The sequence below is a fragment of the Molothrus aeneus genome, chromosome 12, assembly GCF_037042795.1.
Source record: "Molothrus aeneus isolate 106 chromosome 12, BPBGC_Maene_1.0, whole genome shotgun sequence".
Lineage (NCBI taxonomy): Eukaryota > Metazoa > Chordata > Aves > Passeriformes > Icteridae > Molothrus > Molothrus aeneus.
In genome coordinates, this window is record NC_089657.1 from 8,945,578 (window position 1) to 8,966,766 (window position 21,189).

General features: G+C 40.3%; 1 protein-coding gene across 1 annotated transcript in view; it reads right to left on the reverse strand.

The window, feature by feature from the left end:
* The window catches only part of PRKAR2A (protein kinase cAMP-dependent type II regulatory subunit alpha), a 59,974-nt gene that overhangs the window by 4,568 nt on the left and 34,217 nt on the right, over positions 1-21,189 (reverse strand). Inside the window, exons 3-10 of the mRNA XM_066557969.1 lie at positions 14,997-15,049; positions 13,333-13,416; positions 12,049-12,155; positions 8,457-8,610; positions 5,236-5,337; positions 3,401-3,475; positions 935-1,000; positions 63-201 (exon numbers count right to left, since the gene is read on the reverse strand). Coding sequence (XP_066414066.1) covers positions 63-201; positions 935-1,000; positions 3,401-3,475; positions 5,236-5,337; positions 8,457-8,610; positions 12,049-12,155; positions 13,333-13,416; positions 14,997-15,049 — 780 coding nt within the window. The remainder of the gene's footprint in view (positions 1-62; positions 202-934; positions 1,001-3,400; positions 3,476-5,235; positions 5,338-8,456; positions 8,611-12,048; positions 12,156-13,332; positions 13,417-14,996; positions 15,050-21,189) is intronic.

The window sequence follows — 21,189 nt, forward strand, 5'->3', positions numbered from 1 at the left end:
ATGGTCCATGAGACAAGCAAAGAACAGAAAAGGATGACTAGAAACACAGACCACCTGCTTACCTAAACATTTGACCTCCCCAACAGCATAGGCAGAGGCTGCTCTGGGTTTGTTGGTAACAAGTGCAAGCTCTCCAAAGTACTGCCCTCTGTGACACCGGGCAATCTCCACCTCTTGATTGGCTTCTTTACTCGTCATGGTCTGTCAAACAGTGCAGTTGCATTATTTGCACACAGCTCTGTCCCTGTACAAGCCCACAGTTAATAATCCCAGACACTTTACACCTGTGAAAGCTCCTTGGTTTCAGGCCTTCAAACTAGCAGCTCCCAAGTCATGGTAGAACAACTCAACACCAGGTTCAACTGGAAGTAAGAAAAATGTGTGCCAGCCCACAAGTTTTGATACAGGCAGGTATCTACTGCTACAGCTTTGGGAACTGCTGCTGTGTAGCCTAACACAGGCTTTATCATGCACCACATGCTGCTCCCCTGGCTGCTTCAGACTGTACAGAGACCCATGCAAATGCCAACACCTAGTGTGTCACTGAAGACAACAGGCCCCACACTTTGTAATGTGCAATCTTCTACAATCATGGAAGAAAAGTTTCATCTCCACCCTTAAGGCCAGGGAAAGTGTATCAGCATGGGAAGGGATGGGATGGATTGAGCTGCAGGCTCTCTCAGTCTCTGACATGTCAGGTTAGTTTGCAGAGCAGCAGACAGAAGCAAAAGACCTTGGCACTTTAGTAAAATGACTTCTGACTGCTTCAGAACAGGTATGGGATTTTACAACCTACATCACACGAATAACGATGATCAACATCATAAAATAATATATTAAAATAACTCAGGGTGGGCTTTTTCACATCTCTTGTATTAATCAGTCAAATCACAGATTGATTAATACAAAGCCTAATCACTCAATTTGAACTCACCTTGCTTTTAATCAAGATTTTTACTTCTCCAGATTCTACAATGTAAAAACAGTCTGCTTTGTCACCCTGTGAAGAAGAAAAGCTAAAATAAATTCTTTTTTACTTGATTGTGAAAGTATGTATAAATGGTATACATGTATTCACTTTGACCTAGGCCCTCTGCTAGAATTGACAAACACTCAGATTCTTAACATTAAAAGGTGACTGGTTGGGTAATGCAGCAGAGGAGCCCACAGGGAAGGTGCACATCATTCAGTAAGGGGGTAGGAGGAAAGGAAAACACAAAGGAGATTGATGATATATAGCAAAATCACTTAAATGAAAATCTTCTGATCCCAATGGAAATAGGCAATAGCTAGTGAAACTAAGCAGAACCTAGAATTTTCAGAAGCAAATTTTAAATAAACAGAGAATTTATTTAACAGTGACTGTTTCTTTCAGTATGAAGAAGGTGACATTAAACTCTTTATGGCCCTGCTTGAGCAGAGGGGCTGGACAAGGTGACTTCCAGGGGTCCCTTCCAACCTCAACTATTCTGTCATTCTGTGAGAGGTTCTAGAACATTTTTCACATCTCTCTCAACCTCATCATGTTTAAAATCTTCAAGTGATCCCAGTTTACATCTGCTCTGGAGAGCTCCACCAGCACTTTATAATTTTAATTTTATCTGTGACAGGAAGGACATTTCCTCTCTTTGCCCCTGTGGGCCTGGCATATGGCTGGAAATCAGAGTGGAGGTCTGCAAGGTGCCTCCTGCTACAAATCAAAAGCAAAGGGACTAAAGGCTTCAGGGAGACAAAGGCTGGAAAAGGAATTGATAAGGGAATGGGAGCAGCTCACCAGAAAAACCTGAAACAAAGTGAGGAGAGAAAGAAATCTGACATTAAGTCAAGTGGTAAGGAGATAAATGTGAGGGGAAGGATGGAGAGAAATGGTTGTAACTTGAGTATGAAACAAGGCTGGGAGAAGATGATGCAAGATTTAAACATGGAGTTACAGAAGAAATTAGGCCTTTAGCTAAGCTTCCTGGGGATGGTCATAAGCCATCCAGTGCAAACATTTCATTCACCACTGCCAACCATCACAGCATGAAATAATGTTCTATGCTAACTGCTGAAAGAGTAACTGCTGAAAGAGTCTTTTATTTTTTTAAAGAATGGAAACAAAGTGAGTGGGAGACACCCTCATAACACTACTAACAATTTTCAAGTACTTTAAAGCTTACTGCCCTTAACTGAAGGGTCACATTCCAGAAAGGTAATTAAAATTTTAAATTACTCACAAGGGAAAAGAGGTTCCTGGTATTGATGCAACTGCTTTAATGTCAGAGTTATCATATCTTTTCCAAGCACAGAATTTCATCATCTCTTAGCACTGTACTACCATCACCCAGACCTATCCAAACTATTAATCCTCTTTTTAAGGATAATTACATCCTTGCCCTTAATTCAGTTATTAAAAAAGAATAAAACCAACTGTGTAATTGGATCACTGATGGTATGAATTTCCCATTTTGATTCTGATTTATAAGCTCTGATTTTGCTGAGAATTCAGTTTTCTCAGGGTCTTAAGCAAAAGGAGTTTCAACTTTAAAAATTGAGGGTATTTTTGGAGTGAAGTAATTTGACAGTCATCACCAAACTTGCTTCCTATAGTCAGTTATGTGACATTCAAGATAATTATGACCAACTATTCAAGACACTATCAAGGAATCATATTCTGTCTATACAACAAGAACAACACTGTAACCAAAAACCTGCACTTTCAGGTAAGCCCTTCTTGCATTAACTTCTACTTGAACTGGAGCACTTTTACAACACAGCAACCCACAGCTAAATTTGATGCAAAAGTCCAGTGTCTGTAACAGTGTTCCAAAAAGTTATTTCCAAAAAGTTATTTCTATCAGTCAAAAAAAAATCCAACAGCTACAGCGTGAGTTCATCCAGCCTCATGTTCTACCACCCTGCCTTGATCTACAGCAGCAGACAAAACATTCCCCAATCACTAAAGGACTCAACTGAAACCAGACCACTGAAATACCTCAGGAAATCACAAGAAAAAACAATGGTTTCAATTAACCCTGACAGTTTCTTAGAGCTAGTGACTCCCTGTTTAATCTGGCCATAGGAGCCTAGGAAAACTCTACATGGGGCATTTCATGGAAAACTGCATAAACATTTAATTTTCAGCTTCTGAAGGCACACTCATCTTGAATCCTTGCAAAGACTACTTAAAAAACATAGATGAGAGAAGAAATACCAAGAAGCTAAAGTAATGGAATAAATTTGCAGCAAAATACATACTGTCCATTCCCCAAACACTCAAGAAGTGGTCAAATAAATTTGAAATATTAAAAGAATAAATGCCAAGTTGGTCCAAGTAATAGAACTCTGCAAGTCAATTCCAAACAGAAAAAACAGAAGCACAGAAAGGAGAATGATAAAAAGAACTATAGATTTCAAGTACCTGAGAAATGATACGTTCCCCATCTTGATACACCTTCTCTCCTATAACATCCACTATCTTCATTCTCTCTGATGCCTGGAACAAAGAGGAAAATTAAAAACAATAATCAGTTATAGTTTATCTCCATGAACTCTCCTGAATCTCTACAACCCCTCCTGAAATGAACAGACATTTACTAGACACACAAACACACAATTTATAAATATAGCCCCAAAATGACATTGTCATAATACTGCAACACAGGTGTTAAGATTACCATAATCAACAGGGAAATAAAATTGTCTAGTGTCCCATCCCTGTGCTTCTCTGACCACTCAAAAAATATCTGATTTGGTTGGTTTAGAGCAAAGGGGAGGGGGGGAAAAATCACTTTCTTTAAGATTCAGTTGAAATTTGAAGAAAACACTCCGAAAAAATGTTATAAACTTCCTAAGAACAAACTCTAATGAGAAATACCAGCAAAACATTTAAAAATATTTTAACCACTATGTACTTAAACATGCGTGTGGGAGGAATTGTGTCCAAGAACTCATTCCTAGAGTGAAGAGGAAGGTGACATGACCAGGACAAGGGTTGTGCACTGGGAGCAAGGGCAGGAGGCAGCACCTGCCATGCCAGGAAACATGACTGACTGAGTCTTCACAAACAGGAAGGGAGAAATGAGTTCTCTCCAGTGTTTCCCACCACCCAAATATATTTAGAACCCCACAAAACAATTTTGTTGCTTCAGAGCAGCACAAAAAAAAATCATACCAAGAAAGGAAGAAAATCCTAACAGTTGAAATTCAGCAGATGATTCAGTTGCAATCAATCCATTCATTCCCCAAGTGCACCTTCATCTTGCCTATCTTTGAGAAATCAAATTCTGGTCCATGCATGATTCAACTGCAATGTGTCATGCAAAAAGCCATCCAGTGCTAATGAGTTATTTTGCTGTATCTTTAAATATTTGAGTCATTTCTGTGCTCAAAAAAAGTCACATTGATAGAACCAGTTTAAGCCAGGCACTGAGAGAGAAGGTGTTGGAATTTATCCCTTCCACAGCTACAATGTATGTCCAAAATAACACACAGTAGAGGCTGCTGTTCACACCTAATGATATTTGCAATTTTGTAATCTTCTCCCAAGGGGATTAAGAGCTCAAATACTAAAGATTAATGCTGGAAAGCATTTTTTTATAAGGAAAGTTAAATTATGGTTTAAGGCAGAAACAGACTAATGCAAAAGCAGGTTGGTCAGTTCCAAAAGCCCTCTGACAATACAGGGTGAATCAATGGAAGAGACAATTTCCACATTGTTCCTAAATTCAGGCACCACACACCCTAACAGGACAGTGTGACTGCATTCCCAAGTCACAGTGCTTCCCTTTAGCAGTTTAACTCCTGAATATAAAGTTAAGCTTAAAGCAAGACTTTACAGCCCCCACCTTTGTATCAAATTTAAAACCATTCCTGGCTGATAAAGGCCAAATTCCCAGTATCCTTACTTCAATAGCACACCCTCACAGGCAACCACAGCCCTGACTACCAAACTGCATTTTGATACCTATTCCCTGAAATACATATTTTTGGTCTGTGGGGGTTTTTTTATGTCAAGAACTTTTTAAAAATCAGACTGAGATAAAAATAAGCAAATCGCTATTGTGAATAAAGGATCTGGGGAAAAAACCCTAAAACTATTTCAGCAATGCTAATTAATTTGTCTAGTGTATGTGATACCAAAGCAGTATTTTGTTCTAAGCAAAAACAACAGATTTCTGATATAGATAGCAGGAACACTGACTGGAGCTGCTGCTAATGCAAGAATTTGATGCAGATGTCTCTGAGAGGTTTTACCTCCAAGGATTTAAGAAGGGGCACAGACTCAATAAATAATTCATACGTCTTCCTCTTCTTTGCGTTGTTTTTCAGTATAATTCTTCTGAACGTTACTCGATCCTGCAAAAACAGCACAGAGAAATTCATTATTCCTCTTCACTGAAATGCTCCCTGTTTGAAGAACTGACAAACATGAACCAGTATTTACAGCAAATGCCAGGGCTGGGAAATCAGCTGCTGAAGTGCTACCACATCCACCACAACGCTGACTACAACAGCTCCTGTTAAGAGCACTTCTGGCAATAACAAATTAAAAAATAGGGAGCTGCAAGACCTGGTCCTTCTCAGACAACCACTTAGGGATTCAATTTTTGTTCTATTATATACAGTTTTTCTGGGTTGAGTTTTGGGGTTTTGTTTGCCTGTTTGCTAATATATATATCATGCTTCTGCATCAAATGAAGAAGTTTCGCTCTTCCAGCTGAAGCCAGTGAAAACTGGCATTTCCAGCACTTGTTAAGGCAACTGCAGAACTAAGTCTGATTGGACTCTTCTCTACTTGAGTCACAGATTTCCAGCGTTGAAGCTTTATACTGCTCTCAGCTCAGGAACAGCGTATCAAACGCCAAGGGCGCAAAATCCCCCCGGCCCCGCCGGCGCTGCGCCCCGCGGCCACAGGGCGGCGCTGCGGGGCCGGCGGCTCCGCCAACACCGAGCGGAGCGGAGCGGAGCGGGAGCGCGGCCCGAGCGGCACCGGCACCGCACGGAACCGGGACCGGGCACCGCAGGGCACCGCACGGAACCGGGACCGGGCACCGCAGGGCACCGCACGGAACCGGGACCGGGCATCGCACGGAACCGGGACCGGGCACCGCACGGCACCGCACGGCACCGCACGGAACCGGGACCGGGCACCGCAGGGCACCGCAGGGCACCGCAGGGCACCGGGCTCCTCTCAGCGTCTGCCCCGCCGGGATCCGCCAACAGAGCCACAGCTGCAGGTCACCGTGCGCAGCTGGGACCGTAAGTGTAAAAAACAAAAAAAGTCTGAGGACAGGGGCAGAAATCTGGTCAGGAAAATGGTACCAAAAAAACCAAAATAACCCCCCCCACCCCCCCAAAAAAGCCAAAAAGTCCCAAACCAAACAAACAAAACAAAACACCACAAAAAAACAAAAAACAAACAACAACAAAAAAATCCCCCACACAAAAAAAAACCCCCAGAAACATCCTGAGAGCCATTCCTCCGATTCCCAAAACCATCAGCTGGTACCTAAGCGGCAGCATTTTGAGGTGAAGAGGTATTTTCAAGTAAGTGGACATCTTTAAAGGATGCAGGCTGCAAATAATTATTTAGGTATTTGTATAATAAGGACTAATAGAGGTGATGTAAGTATACTATATATTGTATTATAAGTATATAATATAATTATATACTTATATATATTATATACTATATATTATAAGTATAATGAGGATTATAATAGAGGTGATACCAGTGGAACATTAAAGTTGAAGGATGAGGAAGATGAAAGGCAGGATGGTATTATTGTTATCCAAAGTAGAAAAACAGATAATAAAGCATAAGGGATTTTTCTGTTTTTAAAGGAATTCTTCAGTGGTAAAAGTGTCTTCAAATGTTTGTGTCTGGAGAAGCAGAAAGACGCAGAAACTGTGGGGGGATTGTAAAAGCATAAAAAAATCAGAATTCACCTGCTTGAGAGTATCAGTGAGGGAGGAGAAGCAGCAGTATTTGAACAAAAAAAAGCAGAGCTCTGAAGGCAGCGTGTGTGACCGTGAGGTTTCCCCCAGACACATTCAGCAGCAAAGGCTGAGGACATTTCCCTCCTCCAGAAGGGACCCACTGTGGCAACTGCTTTGTGCCTGAGCCTTCCAGATTTCTGTTGGCCTAAGCCTGCAATGCAGCAGGAGTAATCCACACTTCCCAAAAGGCAGATAACCAAGAGCTTAAGCAATGACTTCTGCATACTAATAAAAATATGTTTAAATTACATCAGGGACAAAACAGTACAATAAAACACGGCAACAAACAGAGTAACTGGAAGAAGTAACTGAAGTTTGAGATAAAAATGCAACCTTAGTTAATAAAATGTTACAGAACAGATGATTAGCAAGAGGTCCCTGTTCATCTACACCTTGTTAATTAATTGAATATAATCACAGAAAAACTAAATCCAAAATTAACCCAATTTGTGCAGTTCTTTTCAAAGGCAAACTGGAACAAAGAATCATCTTCTCATTTTCTTCCTTTTATGAATGAGCTCAGTTTGTAGCTAGCTGCTTTGTTCTGTCTTCCTTCAGAAATGAGATTCTGACATTACTCCCTGGTTGATTTACCAAACTCTTTTCTTTCACATCACAAATAAAAGGGAAATCGGATCTCCCAGCAAGGCGGGGATGGCAGGAACAGCCACGTGCAGCAGCAGCAGCTTATCAGCCCCACAACCAAGGTCACAACAGCGGCCAGCCCCCAGCGAGGAGCCCGGGGCTCACAACACTTGTGGCTTCGAAGCTCTGCTGATCGCACAATCCACTTATTATGCCAACCCTCAGAGATGAGTAAGAGAGCACTGGGAAAATAACCCCATCCAAATAGTGCAGAGAAAAGAACTAAAAAAGGAAACTAATGGCTGCAGCTTCACATTCAGCACTGCTGGGCTAGAGACAAAGCAACGCCATCATTTAGCTCGAATCTCATAGGTCATGCTGACCTGAGAACCTCTTCCAAGGTAACAGAACCACAGTTTATTGTGAAGGAAAACAAAGCTTTGGGCAGTTTTCTGACCTCTTTAAATTACAAACATCCTCAAGAAGATATTTAACACATTCCCATTCCCCTAAGAGACAAAATGGCAGGAAGGTGAGTTGAAAATAAAGAACATAATTTAGATATGGTGCTTTAATGGCTCCACTGTCCTCTGCAGGATGAAAATAAAACCAGGAGGTTTTTCTTCCCCCCTAACAAAAGCCCCAATTACAGTAAAAGCAAAACTATAAAGGGACAGATAGAACTAGTGATATAGCTTTTATAGACAAGTTGTTCCAGAAAGTCAGCCAAAAAGATTTGCACAATGGATCTGTCCAGCCAGGAGATGAGATAGAAGGTCCTGATAAAATACCTCTGAGCAGAGGAGCCATATCAAGAGGAGCTCTGGACACGGTGAGGTACTGCTTACTGCTTAAAAAATCATGATATGAGAGCAACTTCATTTTCTTACCAGTCCCCAAAGGGCTCCTTCTGTTGTGGCAACAATGGTGGCAGCTCTAGGAGTGTTGTACATCAATGCCAGCTCGCCAAAACTGCCGTGGTTATCGTAGCGGCCCACACAGCGAGACTGGTTGTCTTTTGCTACAACAATATCATACAACCCTCTGGAAAACAACAGAGCAAACACTTTTTATTAGACAACATCCCAGTACAAACCTTGAGAACAGCTTTTTGCTGTTATACAAATAGTCCTTTTATTGCTGTGTGAGATGGAACTTTTTGAGCTTTCCAACTCAACTGCCTGATTCTCAGCTGCTTCTATCTATACTATTTTCACAATAATTGTCTCCTACTAAAGCATTTCACTCCTGATAGACATGGGCAGGATCTACTTGGTTTCCTCTGCACAATATTTTGTGTTTTGTCAATATTTTGTCTTCTGAACAATACACTGTTCTGGGCAGGGTGAGAAGCATTTTCATTATCTTTAACAGTGACATTTCACAGCATGTGTGTTACCCAGTGAGGCCTCCGGAGTGACTCAGATCCATCTCTACCCATTTTCCCAGTGCCAGCATTGCTGCAGGACCTCTGGGACACGCTCAATCCAACTGCTCACCTGCTGCTATGGGTTTGTCTCAACTCCAGCTTCAGGGTATGTGTATATCATAACCCCAAGACACTCTAAACCCACTGATACCTAGGCAAGATCTCTGAACAGAAAATGGTAAATGGTATTATAAAATACCAAAAATGGTATTATATATCCCACAACATCACTAGGCACATAAGTAAAAAAGAAAATGAATGACCAGAAATGGTCACTTCCTCAGTAGGTGAGGAAGGAAGGCACATGAGACTGCACAACAACCCTACCAGACACCTTATACTCTACTGCTTACTCACACCTAGGAGAGCAAGAAACCAGCAGCATACTATAAGTAAACCAGAAAAGGATTAGTGTTGATGGAAAGTGTCACTAATTCTTTAATGTCTGATATCTATTTAATGATTCTCTGAGAAGCACCAGAGGCAACAATCTTTAGAGTTTTTGGGTTTTTTTTATCTGGAAGAGCCAGATGTGAACACCCTAAGCAAAAGCAACAACTTCTTCCATCCTTCAGCCTGAAAGTGACTTACTAGTGCCATTTATTTCCAAATAACTATAGCCACATAACAACTGTCAGTCAAGCATTCAGCTGTCTTTGGCCCAAGGACTAATCTGGTGATGCAACACTGGGTGACCTTGGCTCAGCTTTATTGAGAAAACTGTTGCTGAGCTGTGAGAGAGTCCATGAACTAAAGCCCTGCAAGATAAGAAGAATAAAAACAGACCCAAGTGTAATTGTTGAGATGGTAATCGTTACGAGCCCAAGGACTCAAGTGAAAAGTACTGACATGAAAAAATATAAAACTCTCAGGCAGGGAAAAAAAAGCAAAAAAGCAGAAGAAGAGGGCAGCTCAGCAAGATTGTGGATCAGTGTGTGCCAAGAGGCAACAGAGGCTGCCCCTCCTGAGTAATGACTGATCAATCAGCACAGACCCTGCAGGTGCCTCCTCAGCAGCAATGAGTGTCCCATGTTCAGCCATGCAATAAATAAATCCCTCTGAGCTGTCCCCTCCTTGCACAGGGCACTGAACTCCTGCTGCACCCTCAGGCTGTGCCTCCCCTGCCTGCTGCCCCTCCGTGCATGGTGAAAGACACTCAGACACCTGGTGAGGAAGTACTGCAAGCAGAAGGCTTTAGGAAAGAAATGCCTGTGCCAGAACACAAAGTCACTGCTCATTTAGACAGAAAGAAACTAATCCTCAGGAATATTTAGGCATTAATTACTTGGGAGTAACAAGACATGCCTACTCATGGAAGAGCTGGAGTCCTCCAAACTTGCACTTGCACACAAGTGGAAACATTGTGGTTCTCGGTAAGGACCAGGACTCTGCTATCCTTTTGCATGAAAAATTAAGTGTGTGGGAGGTGGAAGACTGGAAAGGGAGAAAGGACTGAAAATTCCTAACTGCAGCAGTTATTCCTAATAACCAAATAGCCAACAAAAAAGTTGCAGCTGAATTACTGCTCACAGCAAAGGCTGCCATGGTGTCATTGGACAACACCAATTTAATCTCCTTCACTGTACAACCTTTCTGTCACATACTTTTAACTTGGGAATAAAGCAAAACAAAAACCTAAAAGCCTGAAAACTTACAATACAACTATCTGTTGACAGAAAAAACCTGTTGTGGAGTAACATTGCATCAGTAGAACAGAGACCACAAAAGCATTTACCTGAGTATCCAAGTTAAGGTTCCATTTCACTTCTTCATTTTAGGTTAAAACTCATAGCAGAGAGCTTTTAATAACCAACAGGGTAAGAGCCTTGCAATCAAGATAGGCTGATGGTATCTAACATTTCTGAGAGGCTCCCAAACCGAGTTTAAGGTTCCTCAAAATCAGGAACCACTGCTCTGCACAGATCTCATCTCTGCAGGGCTGGTGGCTCTGGCTCCCACCAGCTCTGATCTGCAGTACCTTGCTCTTATCTGTAAGAGCCTGATCTCTCTGGTACATGTGCCAGGAGAAGGAACTCAGCCTGCCAAGCCAAAGACATGGGACTGGATGGAGGGAGAGCAGTTGAGGAAGACAACAGAGTGCAGAAATGGGGCACTAATGGGCTGGTATAGCAGAGGACAGGGAATGGTTGGAATATGTTTGATGCAGCCTTATGTTTTGCAATTTCATTAACCAGAAAGGGGAATGTCCTTAAAATGAACAAGAAGCATTTCAAACAAACAATTTCTAACCTAGAAATTCTTTTGCAATTCAAAAGGCAACAACCTGTCTTGAAGAACTGCTTTGAAAGCATTTCATACAATATTAATGGTGCCATTATTTCAGTGATAAAAAAGTTAACAGTGCACCAAAAAAGCAGTTTGCTAAGATCATGTTCCAACAGACATTCATAAATCACTCAGTAATATTCTGTTAAACATTACAGTTTTGCAGAAGGAAATAAATCCATGCTCTTAATTACTCTTTGGATATGGTTATTCAAAGTAACATTAGCCAGATTGTTTTCCAAAAGGGTAAAAGATACGTAAAATGTCCATGCACACATGTATGTATTATATGCCTGTTACACATATATGTGATCCCCAAAATTATGATGTGACTTTGCTTGATGGAAGAAATTCCAAAATGGCACCTTAAACTCTGCAAATACAATCAACAGAGGCAGAGCACTCCCATCTCTCTCTGAAGTCAGTCACCAAAACTAATTGAATAAAGTCAAGGTTTTTCCATGGTAACCACTACCATAGATTGTTATTTCCTATATTCTCCTTCCTAAAAACAATGTTCTATCCCTTCCCCTTACCACAGATCTACTCCTGCTGCTTTTCCCCCTCCTTCAGAAAAAAATTTAACCTGGTCTAGAGACAACATGTAATATGGCTGGTTTTAAGCCGTGCTTATGCTGATAGACACAAAACCTAAACTGAACAAATAATTCTTCTTCAGAAACTGTCCCATAGTAAACATTCCCTGCCATTTCTAAGAAACTGAAAAAAATAAACATCCTCTACATTTCACAGGCACAGCTGCTCACCGCTCAACGACATAGAAGTTGTCTCCATCATCCCCTTGGTCAATCACATGTTCCTGAGGTTTCACCTTCCTCTCAAACATGGCATCAAGGACCTGAGACAGCTGCTCCTAAAAAACAAGCAGGAGTGGGGGGGAAAAATCAACTATCAGAAAACACACCTTAGTGTTACTGCTGTGTGGGAAATGGATTTATAGAAAATTCTCGAAGGTCAACTTAAAGTCCAACACTGCTGGACAAGGGTGAACTCATTTCATTTGGTCTGGATAGTGAACTGGAACTTTTGTACACTTTACTGTACAAAAATACAAGTAATACTGATGTTACATGTTGATTTCCACTAGCAGCTCACTCCTTTCCAGCTTATTAATATAAGTTCAATAATGCAGACAACCAGACACAGGCATAGAAGAGCAATTATCTCAAATTTATGTCCAAATGGCTGAATTTTCACATTTCACTGCCAAAGCATACACCTACCTTTGGTATAATCTGACACAGCTTCACTGCAATGGACACACATCAATTCATATCAACAGTACATGTACTTCATTCATTTCACAGAAATGGCACCATGATCTATTCTATTCACCTATCTCTATTAATTAGTAAATTATCTGTACTGTCATCATCTAAGAGCCCCACTCATGATCAGGACTATACTGAACAAGACTCTCACAGACTTATTTCCCTGGATAGTCTGTTGTCTTAGAGCAGCTGCAATTCTAGCCCCAGATGAGACAGGACAGGTACAGATGTGGAGCCCACACAGAAAATGGAATAATGCTGGTCTGCACAGCAGGCTCCAGCTGGATTTCCCTGTTGAGCCATGACTAAACTTCCTTTTTTTTTTCAAGCAGCACAGCCAGGGAAACTGTGAAAGCCAAGAAAGATGACACCATATAAATGCCTTGCCTTGATCCTGACCTGCTTTACCATCTTTGCTATTCCCAAGCCCATAAACAATATACTTTCACTGCATTTTCAATGACCAGATGTTCAAAGTTGAAGACGTAGATCACAGCTGAGTTTCTAAAAATACTCTTCATCAACACACAAGCAAGTCTTCATGCTGCTGATACACTTGAAATATTTACTGCCCTCCTGAAGTTGGGAATTATCACTGCAGCATCTCTTGGCACCACTACACTGAAAATATTCCTTGTCTTTTAAACAGAATCCTATTTTCTTGTCTTTAAAAACTGTGTCTGGACATTTAGATCATATTAACTGTACATAACAAAAAATAAACTCCATTTAAGATTTCCTTGAAATGCTGATAATTACCTGATCTAGGTTTTTGAAGAGCAGGATATCTTTACAAGCTTCCTGCAGTCTGCATCGCTGTTCATCAGTTTTTGGATGAACTACCTTTAAAACAAAGTAGAACAGAACAGTCATGACAACAAAGAAATATGATTACAGACTAAACCTTCAGCATGAAAAAGCAGAGCACAATTTAAGTGTCAAAAGTATACAGTCCTTTTTGTTTGCATAAACAGTATTTGTATATAAACATACAATGCAAGACAGAATGAAAGACACATAAGAAAAATACTATGTTGACAATTAACATATGAAAAATAACAGTGAAGAAAGACAAGAAAGAAGAGGATGCTTTTTCCATTCCATTCCCTTTCCTTCTAACACAGCCACAGTCAAAGGTTGAACATATCAAACAGAGGAAGAAGTGAACAGTTTTCTTCCTGAACTCTGGCTATATTAGTCCCTGTGTAACTACTGCTGGCACACAGGCAGTTTATATCCTATATGATACATCCATCAATAGGAAGTTATTGAATAAGCATGGCTTTATTCTAACAAAATTACTTAAATAAAAGCTTTGTTGTTTGAGATATTTTGTTACTTCCTTCCATTTATAAACATCAGGTTAAAGGAACCAATATCCACTGTATCATGAAAATGTTTATATATGTGCTTGTTGGGGGTTAATAATGAAAATATATTGAAAAAATTAATTACCTGACATGCACCACATTAACATTTCTTATTTCTGGAATAACAAGGATTCCAAAAAACAGTTATATCAGTAGGCATTTCTAAAAAGTTCTTTTCCAAAGTTAAATAGGTCTCAGATCCTTGCTTTAAAAAAAACCAGAATATTGAATCATCAGCCAAGAAAACTAAGACTTTTGATGGAATAAATGTGTCCAAGTTTACAAACATTTGAATAACCTGACACACTCACAGTCATTTTTTCTTTTTATAGCACATAAAAATTATTTACGAAGTATATTTATTAAGTATCTCTTCTTTTTTAAGAGAAATTACATTAGACTTAGATTTTCATTGCAGAAGTGTAAGCATCCTTGCAATGGAATCTGGAAAGGAACACCAGAAGTCCAGGGAGAAAACACTGATTCTCACCAAGCAGGCTACAAGATTTGCTCACACAAACCCACCTCTGAAGAAATACCATTACAGTATCTGGATTTGCAATTCCTAGAAATTCCCAGCTTTCAAGAACAAGAGAAAAAACAGGTGTCCACAGACTTAAAATATTTCACCCAAGCATTTCTCCTACCCAGGCAGAACTGCTCTGACAAGACAGTAAAAAGCATGTGAGGAATTTTAAGCACCCATGAAGAAACAGCTGTGGTAAAGCTTAACTAATTCTTCTTAACAGCATCGATGATCTAGGAATTGCCTCAACAAGCCTTTAAGAGAATTAAGAAAGGAAAATAGCAAAAATTTTAAAGATGTTAGAGTTAAGCACAGCTCTCAACGCCTTTGAAGTAAAATTGTATTAAAGCTGTAGTGACTAAAAAAGTCCATGAGACAAAGCGGCTCTGAATTTCAAAGCAATGTCACTTTGCCAGTGTCACCACACCACACTCAGCAAGAAAAGCACAGCTGGTAAGAAAAGGCAATGTACATCTGCCTGTCAGTCTGGAGAGAGACCCATGCATGCAGTGATTCCCTCAATTTACCCTTTGTTCTGTATCTTCTTCCTCTTCATCTGGATTGAAAGCTTCAGCACAAACTTGGAAGAAAAAGAGAGAGGAGGTAAGTAAAAAGAAGTAATTACATGAGAACAGCAAACAAATCAGTTTAAATACTTTTCTTCTATTTTCCTACAGGAAAAACAGAATCACTTTTCATTTTGTCATTATAATGTCAGAGGCTCAAACCCTGTCTGCTCTCTGAGTAGGCACAGCATGGCTGTTGTCAGACTCTCATGTAAAAATTCTGTGACTTACTAAATAATCTTGCCTAGCTAGTACTCAAGCATGGACACAGATTTCCTTTCAACTGGTATCAAAGCATAACAATCTCCATTCAGATTCATTTACAAGCATCATCTCTAAAATGCAGGGGGAAAATACTGCTGCTCCACTGCTTTGTTCTTTGCAGTGCCATGTACAGAGCAAAACACTGAGAAAAAGGAGCACAAGGAAGGATGAGGCACTCACTCCACCTCAACTCTGACTGGCAAGTGAGTATCTATATTTTGGGAGTTTTTTTGATACAGAGAAATCATGTTTTCACAGAAATTAGCCTGGGAACTTAACCATCAGCTTCACCATAGTACAGTCTAGGGAAAAACAGTATTTAGTCCCATCCCCCACAGGTTCCTCTATCTTACTACATTTTAACCAAATTAATGTCAACTGATGATACAAAAACAACTCTAAAATTTACAGTGATTTAAAAGGATGAGAACAGTTGTGGAAAACTACACACTATAGAGCACTGGGACAAGGCTCTGCCAAGCATGTCATTATACCAACAGGATCAACTGAAAGAGAGGCAATAATGCAGAGCTGCTGAAATTTCAAACCCTTTTTGTTCAGTTTTAATTCTTCAGAAAAGGCTTATCTTCAGTTATCTTAGCATTTACACACAGTCTTACAATACTGAACACAGACACCTTGGCTACCAAAAGCCCACAGCACTAGCTCAGATTTTCTTATTAATTCATGGATATTTACAGTTCCTGCATGTCAAAGTGATCTGCACATTCTAAGCACCTGTACTGACAGTCAAGGAAAGTGAGAGTCAGTCCTGTTTTCATCTAGCTGTGCTCTTACTTTAATAAGGGTGGTCTCACTTCTGAGGTTACACATTACTTATAAAATTTTACAAGGAAACATAGACAAGTATTTTCCTTTGTACTTTATCCAGCATCCTGACAATAGTGAAGACTGAATGCCCAGAAGCTCACTGCAATGACATCTAACTGCTGAATGGAGTGAGAAAGTATAAATAAAAATCAGGAATGTCTAGAATTCAGCAACTTGTAAATAATTTGAAAATGCACACATCTATTGACCCTGTCATTGTGCACTCAACAGGACAATAAAAATGCAAAACTCTAGCACAATTTACTAGGAAATATTTGTTTGGGTTTGTGTGTCTTGGTTTTTTTTATTTAGTATTTTTTCTCCCTAACTAAAAGATACAAGTCTTTCCTAGGAAATTGGATTTTAATTCATTTTTTTCCTGGAGAGAACGAGGAGACTCAAATACAACAACAAACATTCCACTTCCCAAACCACAATGTAAAAATGTAATCATATAATCATCAGGCATCAGGCATTTAGGGAGTAAGTATTGCTCATACAATAAATCCATTTAACAATACAGAAACAGTTTATTGACAGTGCACCTACCACACACATGCTTTTAGTTTAACAGAGCCACCCACACTTAGGGCAGACACTCCACAAAGGATAAACAGCATTCTGCCCCAGATGAAAAAAAGCATAGTCCATGCTAGAGTCCAAAGATGACTGGTTTATGGGAAGGTGGATGCCTACAAAGCTACAGAACTTGGACTGATAGGCTGATCCACTTAATATGCAATACAAAGGCACTAACAAAGAGAACATTATTAGCATTTTGGTGTGAAAGCTTCCTCCTCCTTCCATTTTACAGTAAAGATCAAAGTCTATTGTGAAAGCTTTGGATTTTCAAATAAGGAGCAGTAACTAAGAAGAAATGCTCTGTAGTTTAAACAGTATGGTGAAACTGAAGATATTAACTCTCTTCATTTTTTACAACCAGTGAATCACATAACTCCAAACTGGAGTCCAATTCTCTATTAAGCACAATATTACATACTATAAATGGTCACATATCCATGAATTCAGAGATCACTGTACAACCAGACTATTCTATCATTCAAATTTTAATATTGAACTGTAAATTTGATTTTATTCCCACCTCAGCTACAGGGAAGCTATTTCTAAGAATGCTGCAGAATTCAGGAAATTTTCTTCAAGAATTCCTTGGGAAAACAAGTTTTTTTTATTGCCACAGCTAAAACCAGAGTATCAGAGCAAAACCTTATCTTAAAACACACATCAAAGCAACACAGTCATCTGTAATTTCAGTATGAAATGGCTTTGGTAAAGGTTTGTAAATGTAGATTTCCCCTATTTCATCTAACCCAGTAAGGGTGAAAACAGCTCCCAAAGCCCACCAAGGATACAGACTAGGACTTAGTGCCCTTCCCTTACATATGGAAATCTCTTCTGTAATGCCCATGAATGGGCACCACAGAAATACAATCAAAACATGGCAAAATACCACTTCTTCCCATGCTGTCACATAAAATGCCTTCCCATTATACTTTCCATTCTTCAACCTCCTGCTGGGATTTCTTTTTCCATGCAGAAGAGTAGGCCAGACGTTTTGACTCCAACCTTGGGCAGCTCTGATTGACAGGACTCTATTTACTTGCAGGCAGAGCTGCAACATCTGATGTAACATTTCTGTTGTTGTATGCTTTAAACAGGGGAGAGACACAAAATTCTCAAGCTTAATTAATATTGTGATACTCTGGAAAGCCAACAGAAAGCTTTTCAGCCTACTCATAACAACCAACAGTATTTTCCAAATACTTTAAAACGTGACTAAGGAAAAGAAAAAGCAGCATTATATCAAACCCATTCCATGTTTTATGGTGCAGTATGTCCAGTTTTTCTTCCCGCTATTGTTAATTGGTAAATCACTTGGGGGAATCTGTACTGTTGAACATATGACCTGTGTGTCAGTCTTATCTGCAAAATGTTTCATGTTATCTGTGCTGTTTTGCTATTCTGGCTGTAAGGACCCCTGTAACTACCCTAAACTCTGCCAACCCCTGTCAGAAATCCAGGGAATTTCAGGACTCCTGAGGTTATTCATTTGTGCATTACAGTACAGCCAGTCCTAATGAAAAAACATCTGATCTTTCATCATGACAGAGTGAAAACACCCTTGACCCACTATTTGATACATGACTGAATTCACATATTAACTATTAAAGTGTCCCAACAAAACACTCTGAGGCAAGCTTGCTCTCACAAGATTCTCCTGGAAAGTGTTGTTTTTCAGACTCATTTTAAAGGCAGTTGGAAGGGATCTCTCTGAAGATCATCCAGTCCAACCTATCCCTCCAAGAGGAGCTATTTGGAATTCTGGGCTACATTGGGGCTGACTGGAAACCTCCCAGGGCAAAGATGGCACATCTCTCTGCTAACCTGCTCCAGCACCCACGGGGGAAAAGGTTTTCTGAATGAGCAACCTAAAGCTCACCAGTATCTTCATATAATTTGAAGTGACTTCTGAAATCACACCTTGCCTAGCTGAGATTTTCAGCACAACTCTGCCCTAGAGCAAGTGCTAAGCAAGAATCCATCAGGGGAAGTTACACAGCAGGTGACACATCTACAGCTCTATCAGCTCACACCATGCAGACCAAGCTTCCTTCCAAATCCACCCATACATAGTTCAAATAGCTTTGGAACATAAAAAACAGTTTTCAATTTTATGAAGCTTTGAGATAAAAAGAAATTCAGGCTTTTATCCTACCATCTACATTTAGTCTCTCTTAGCTTCTGCAGCTCTCATGCTGCACCTTCTTTGGCTTTCAAGAACATCTGTTAACACTTCTGAAGGCTCAGAAATGATAGAGCTCCATGGCTGCTTTGTTATGCAGGTGACAGCATCTGAAAGCAACCGAGATCTGTGGAGCTGCAGCAATGACATCAGCAGTGGATGGGTGAGGGGGAAGGGAGGTGGGGAGAGAGGGAGAAGCAGCAAGACAAGTTTGCCAGCACAAACACCACCTTTGTTTATGCAAGTTTTAATCACTCTCAAGATAATATTGTTCTGCAAAATAAGTGTTTTGTCAAGATCAAAGTCCTTGCACTGTATAGAAATCTGTACGCAAAATAACAGTTGAGCTTTTAGCTCTGGCAAGTTAATACAGCCTCCAAGAGAAATGCACACCATCCCTGTACCTGAGAGATCTCTGCTCTTTTCAAAATAACAGCCAAGAGGCTGATGCCTGAACACCTTCAAACACACACAAAAGAAGGAAATTTAAGTTCTATGTTTTATGTAAGGTGAATGCATTATTAATATTTCTGTTGCTATTGAAACAAGTAGCAAATAGATGCCCTGTCATACTCTCTTTTCAATTTTGGATCCCACCTGCAGAGTGAAATCCAATTCACTCTTCCTTACTTATGAGGATGCATCACTTCCAATTGATCCTATCAGACCCATTACTAAAAATCCACTCAGAGCAGTACATGCAGAACCACTTTTCCAGTTACTTATTCAGATGAATAATTTTAAACTATGTTTAAGGCAGTGTTCTTTGCATTTGAGTTTGTCAAAGATTCAAGCATTTTTTGAGTCTGTCTCTCAAGGACAGATGCATAAGCTGTTCTGGGAGCACCATGCCAGCTGGAAAGATGACCACTGCCAGTGGCTTGTCATTCCCTCTGACAGCTGAGCTGCACTTCAAAACCATGCAGTCAGATGAATTAGGAAGCTTGAACAGCACTTACACACAGGTCTTTGCTGGCACAGCTAAATGTGATTTTCCACACTTGGAAAACAACTTCAAGTTTCCTCTCACTTCTGTTGCTGGTTAGCTCAGAACTTTTTGGTTTAGAAATTGCACTTTGTTTCTCAAGTGAAAGATCTCACCATGTCAAAGCAGACGACAGATTCGTACCTCGATCCAGCAAGTGGGAAACAGAACCTGCAACCATTTGCACCACCTGAGCCATTTTCACATTTATGACAGTTGGAAAGAAAAGCAGCACTGAAACCCAAAGAAAAGTTAATGTGTTCAGGAAAATCAGCCACTTCAGCCTTCAATTCACTAGTGAGAACTGGCTGAAATCAAGGGTAAATTTTTTGTTAAAACCAACATTATTGCATCAGCCCAAAACTCAGATCTTGGGTCTTAAATGACTGGTCTGTCACTTTATGTGCCACATGGCAATCTCCAGATGCAGGATAGCCCCCAAGAATACCACCTCCTCTTAATTCTCATAGAGGTATAACTGAGACATGATTTGCAATTAACCAGGACCTGAGCAAAAACCACCCCATCAACCCTTAGTCAAATACCAAAGCAGAATATTCAAACATGCAACCACTTGCATGACCATATATGTCAAATCAAGTGTCAAATTTTTTTCAGTGGAGAAATATTTAGAAATGATTCATTTCAGGGGGAAAGGAAAAGAATGCATTTTCAGTTCTTGTAACAGCTTCAAATGTCATTTAAAGTTAAAAGGAAAATAAATCAAGTAGGTTCTTCACAGGCAGAGTTCTTCTGTGTTACAGATTAACTCCAAAGGCACTCAGACTCAGCACAGCTGTGCCAAACCAGCTCTGTCCACTCAGGATTACAGGTTCAGGCACACTCCACACTTGGTCCCAAAGGCTGCTCAGGCTGAAAAGCTGCACAGATGACTGTGCCAGGCAAGAAGCCTATGAGACACTGGTGGAGCCTGTAAGGCCCTAAAATCCTCCTGCACTATTTCACCTAGACCTGCAGAAAGCCACTCATGCATGACAGGTTGAAGTGTTCACCTGGCTCTACCCAAAGCATTCCTTACAGCCCAGAGTCCACCTGAAAGTGCCCAGCTCTGATGGGGACATCAGCCATGCTCCTCAAGGGCCATTCCTTCAACAGAGCAGCAAAACTGAGGTCCAAGGTAGAGCTTGGAGAAATCCCACTCCAGTTCACCGTTGGATAAACACTTTTACCAAGAGAAGTGCATGATGAGTTACAGTGCTTGCTAACCTTGCCTTTAGAAATCTCTGATAACCATTTCCTCACCATGATTATGTACTTTCCAACAGCATTATCTAAATCAGACTTCTCCAGCT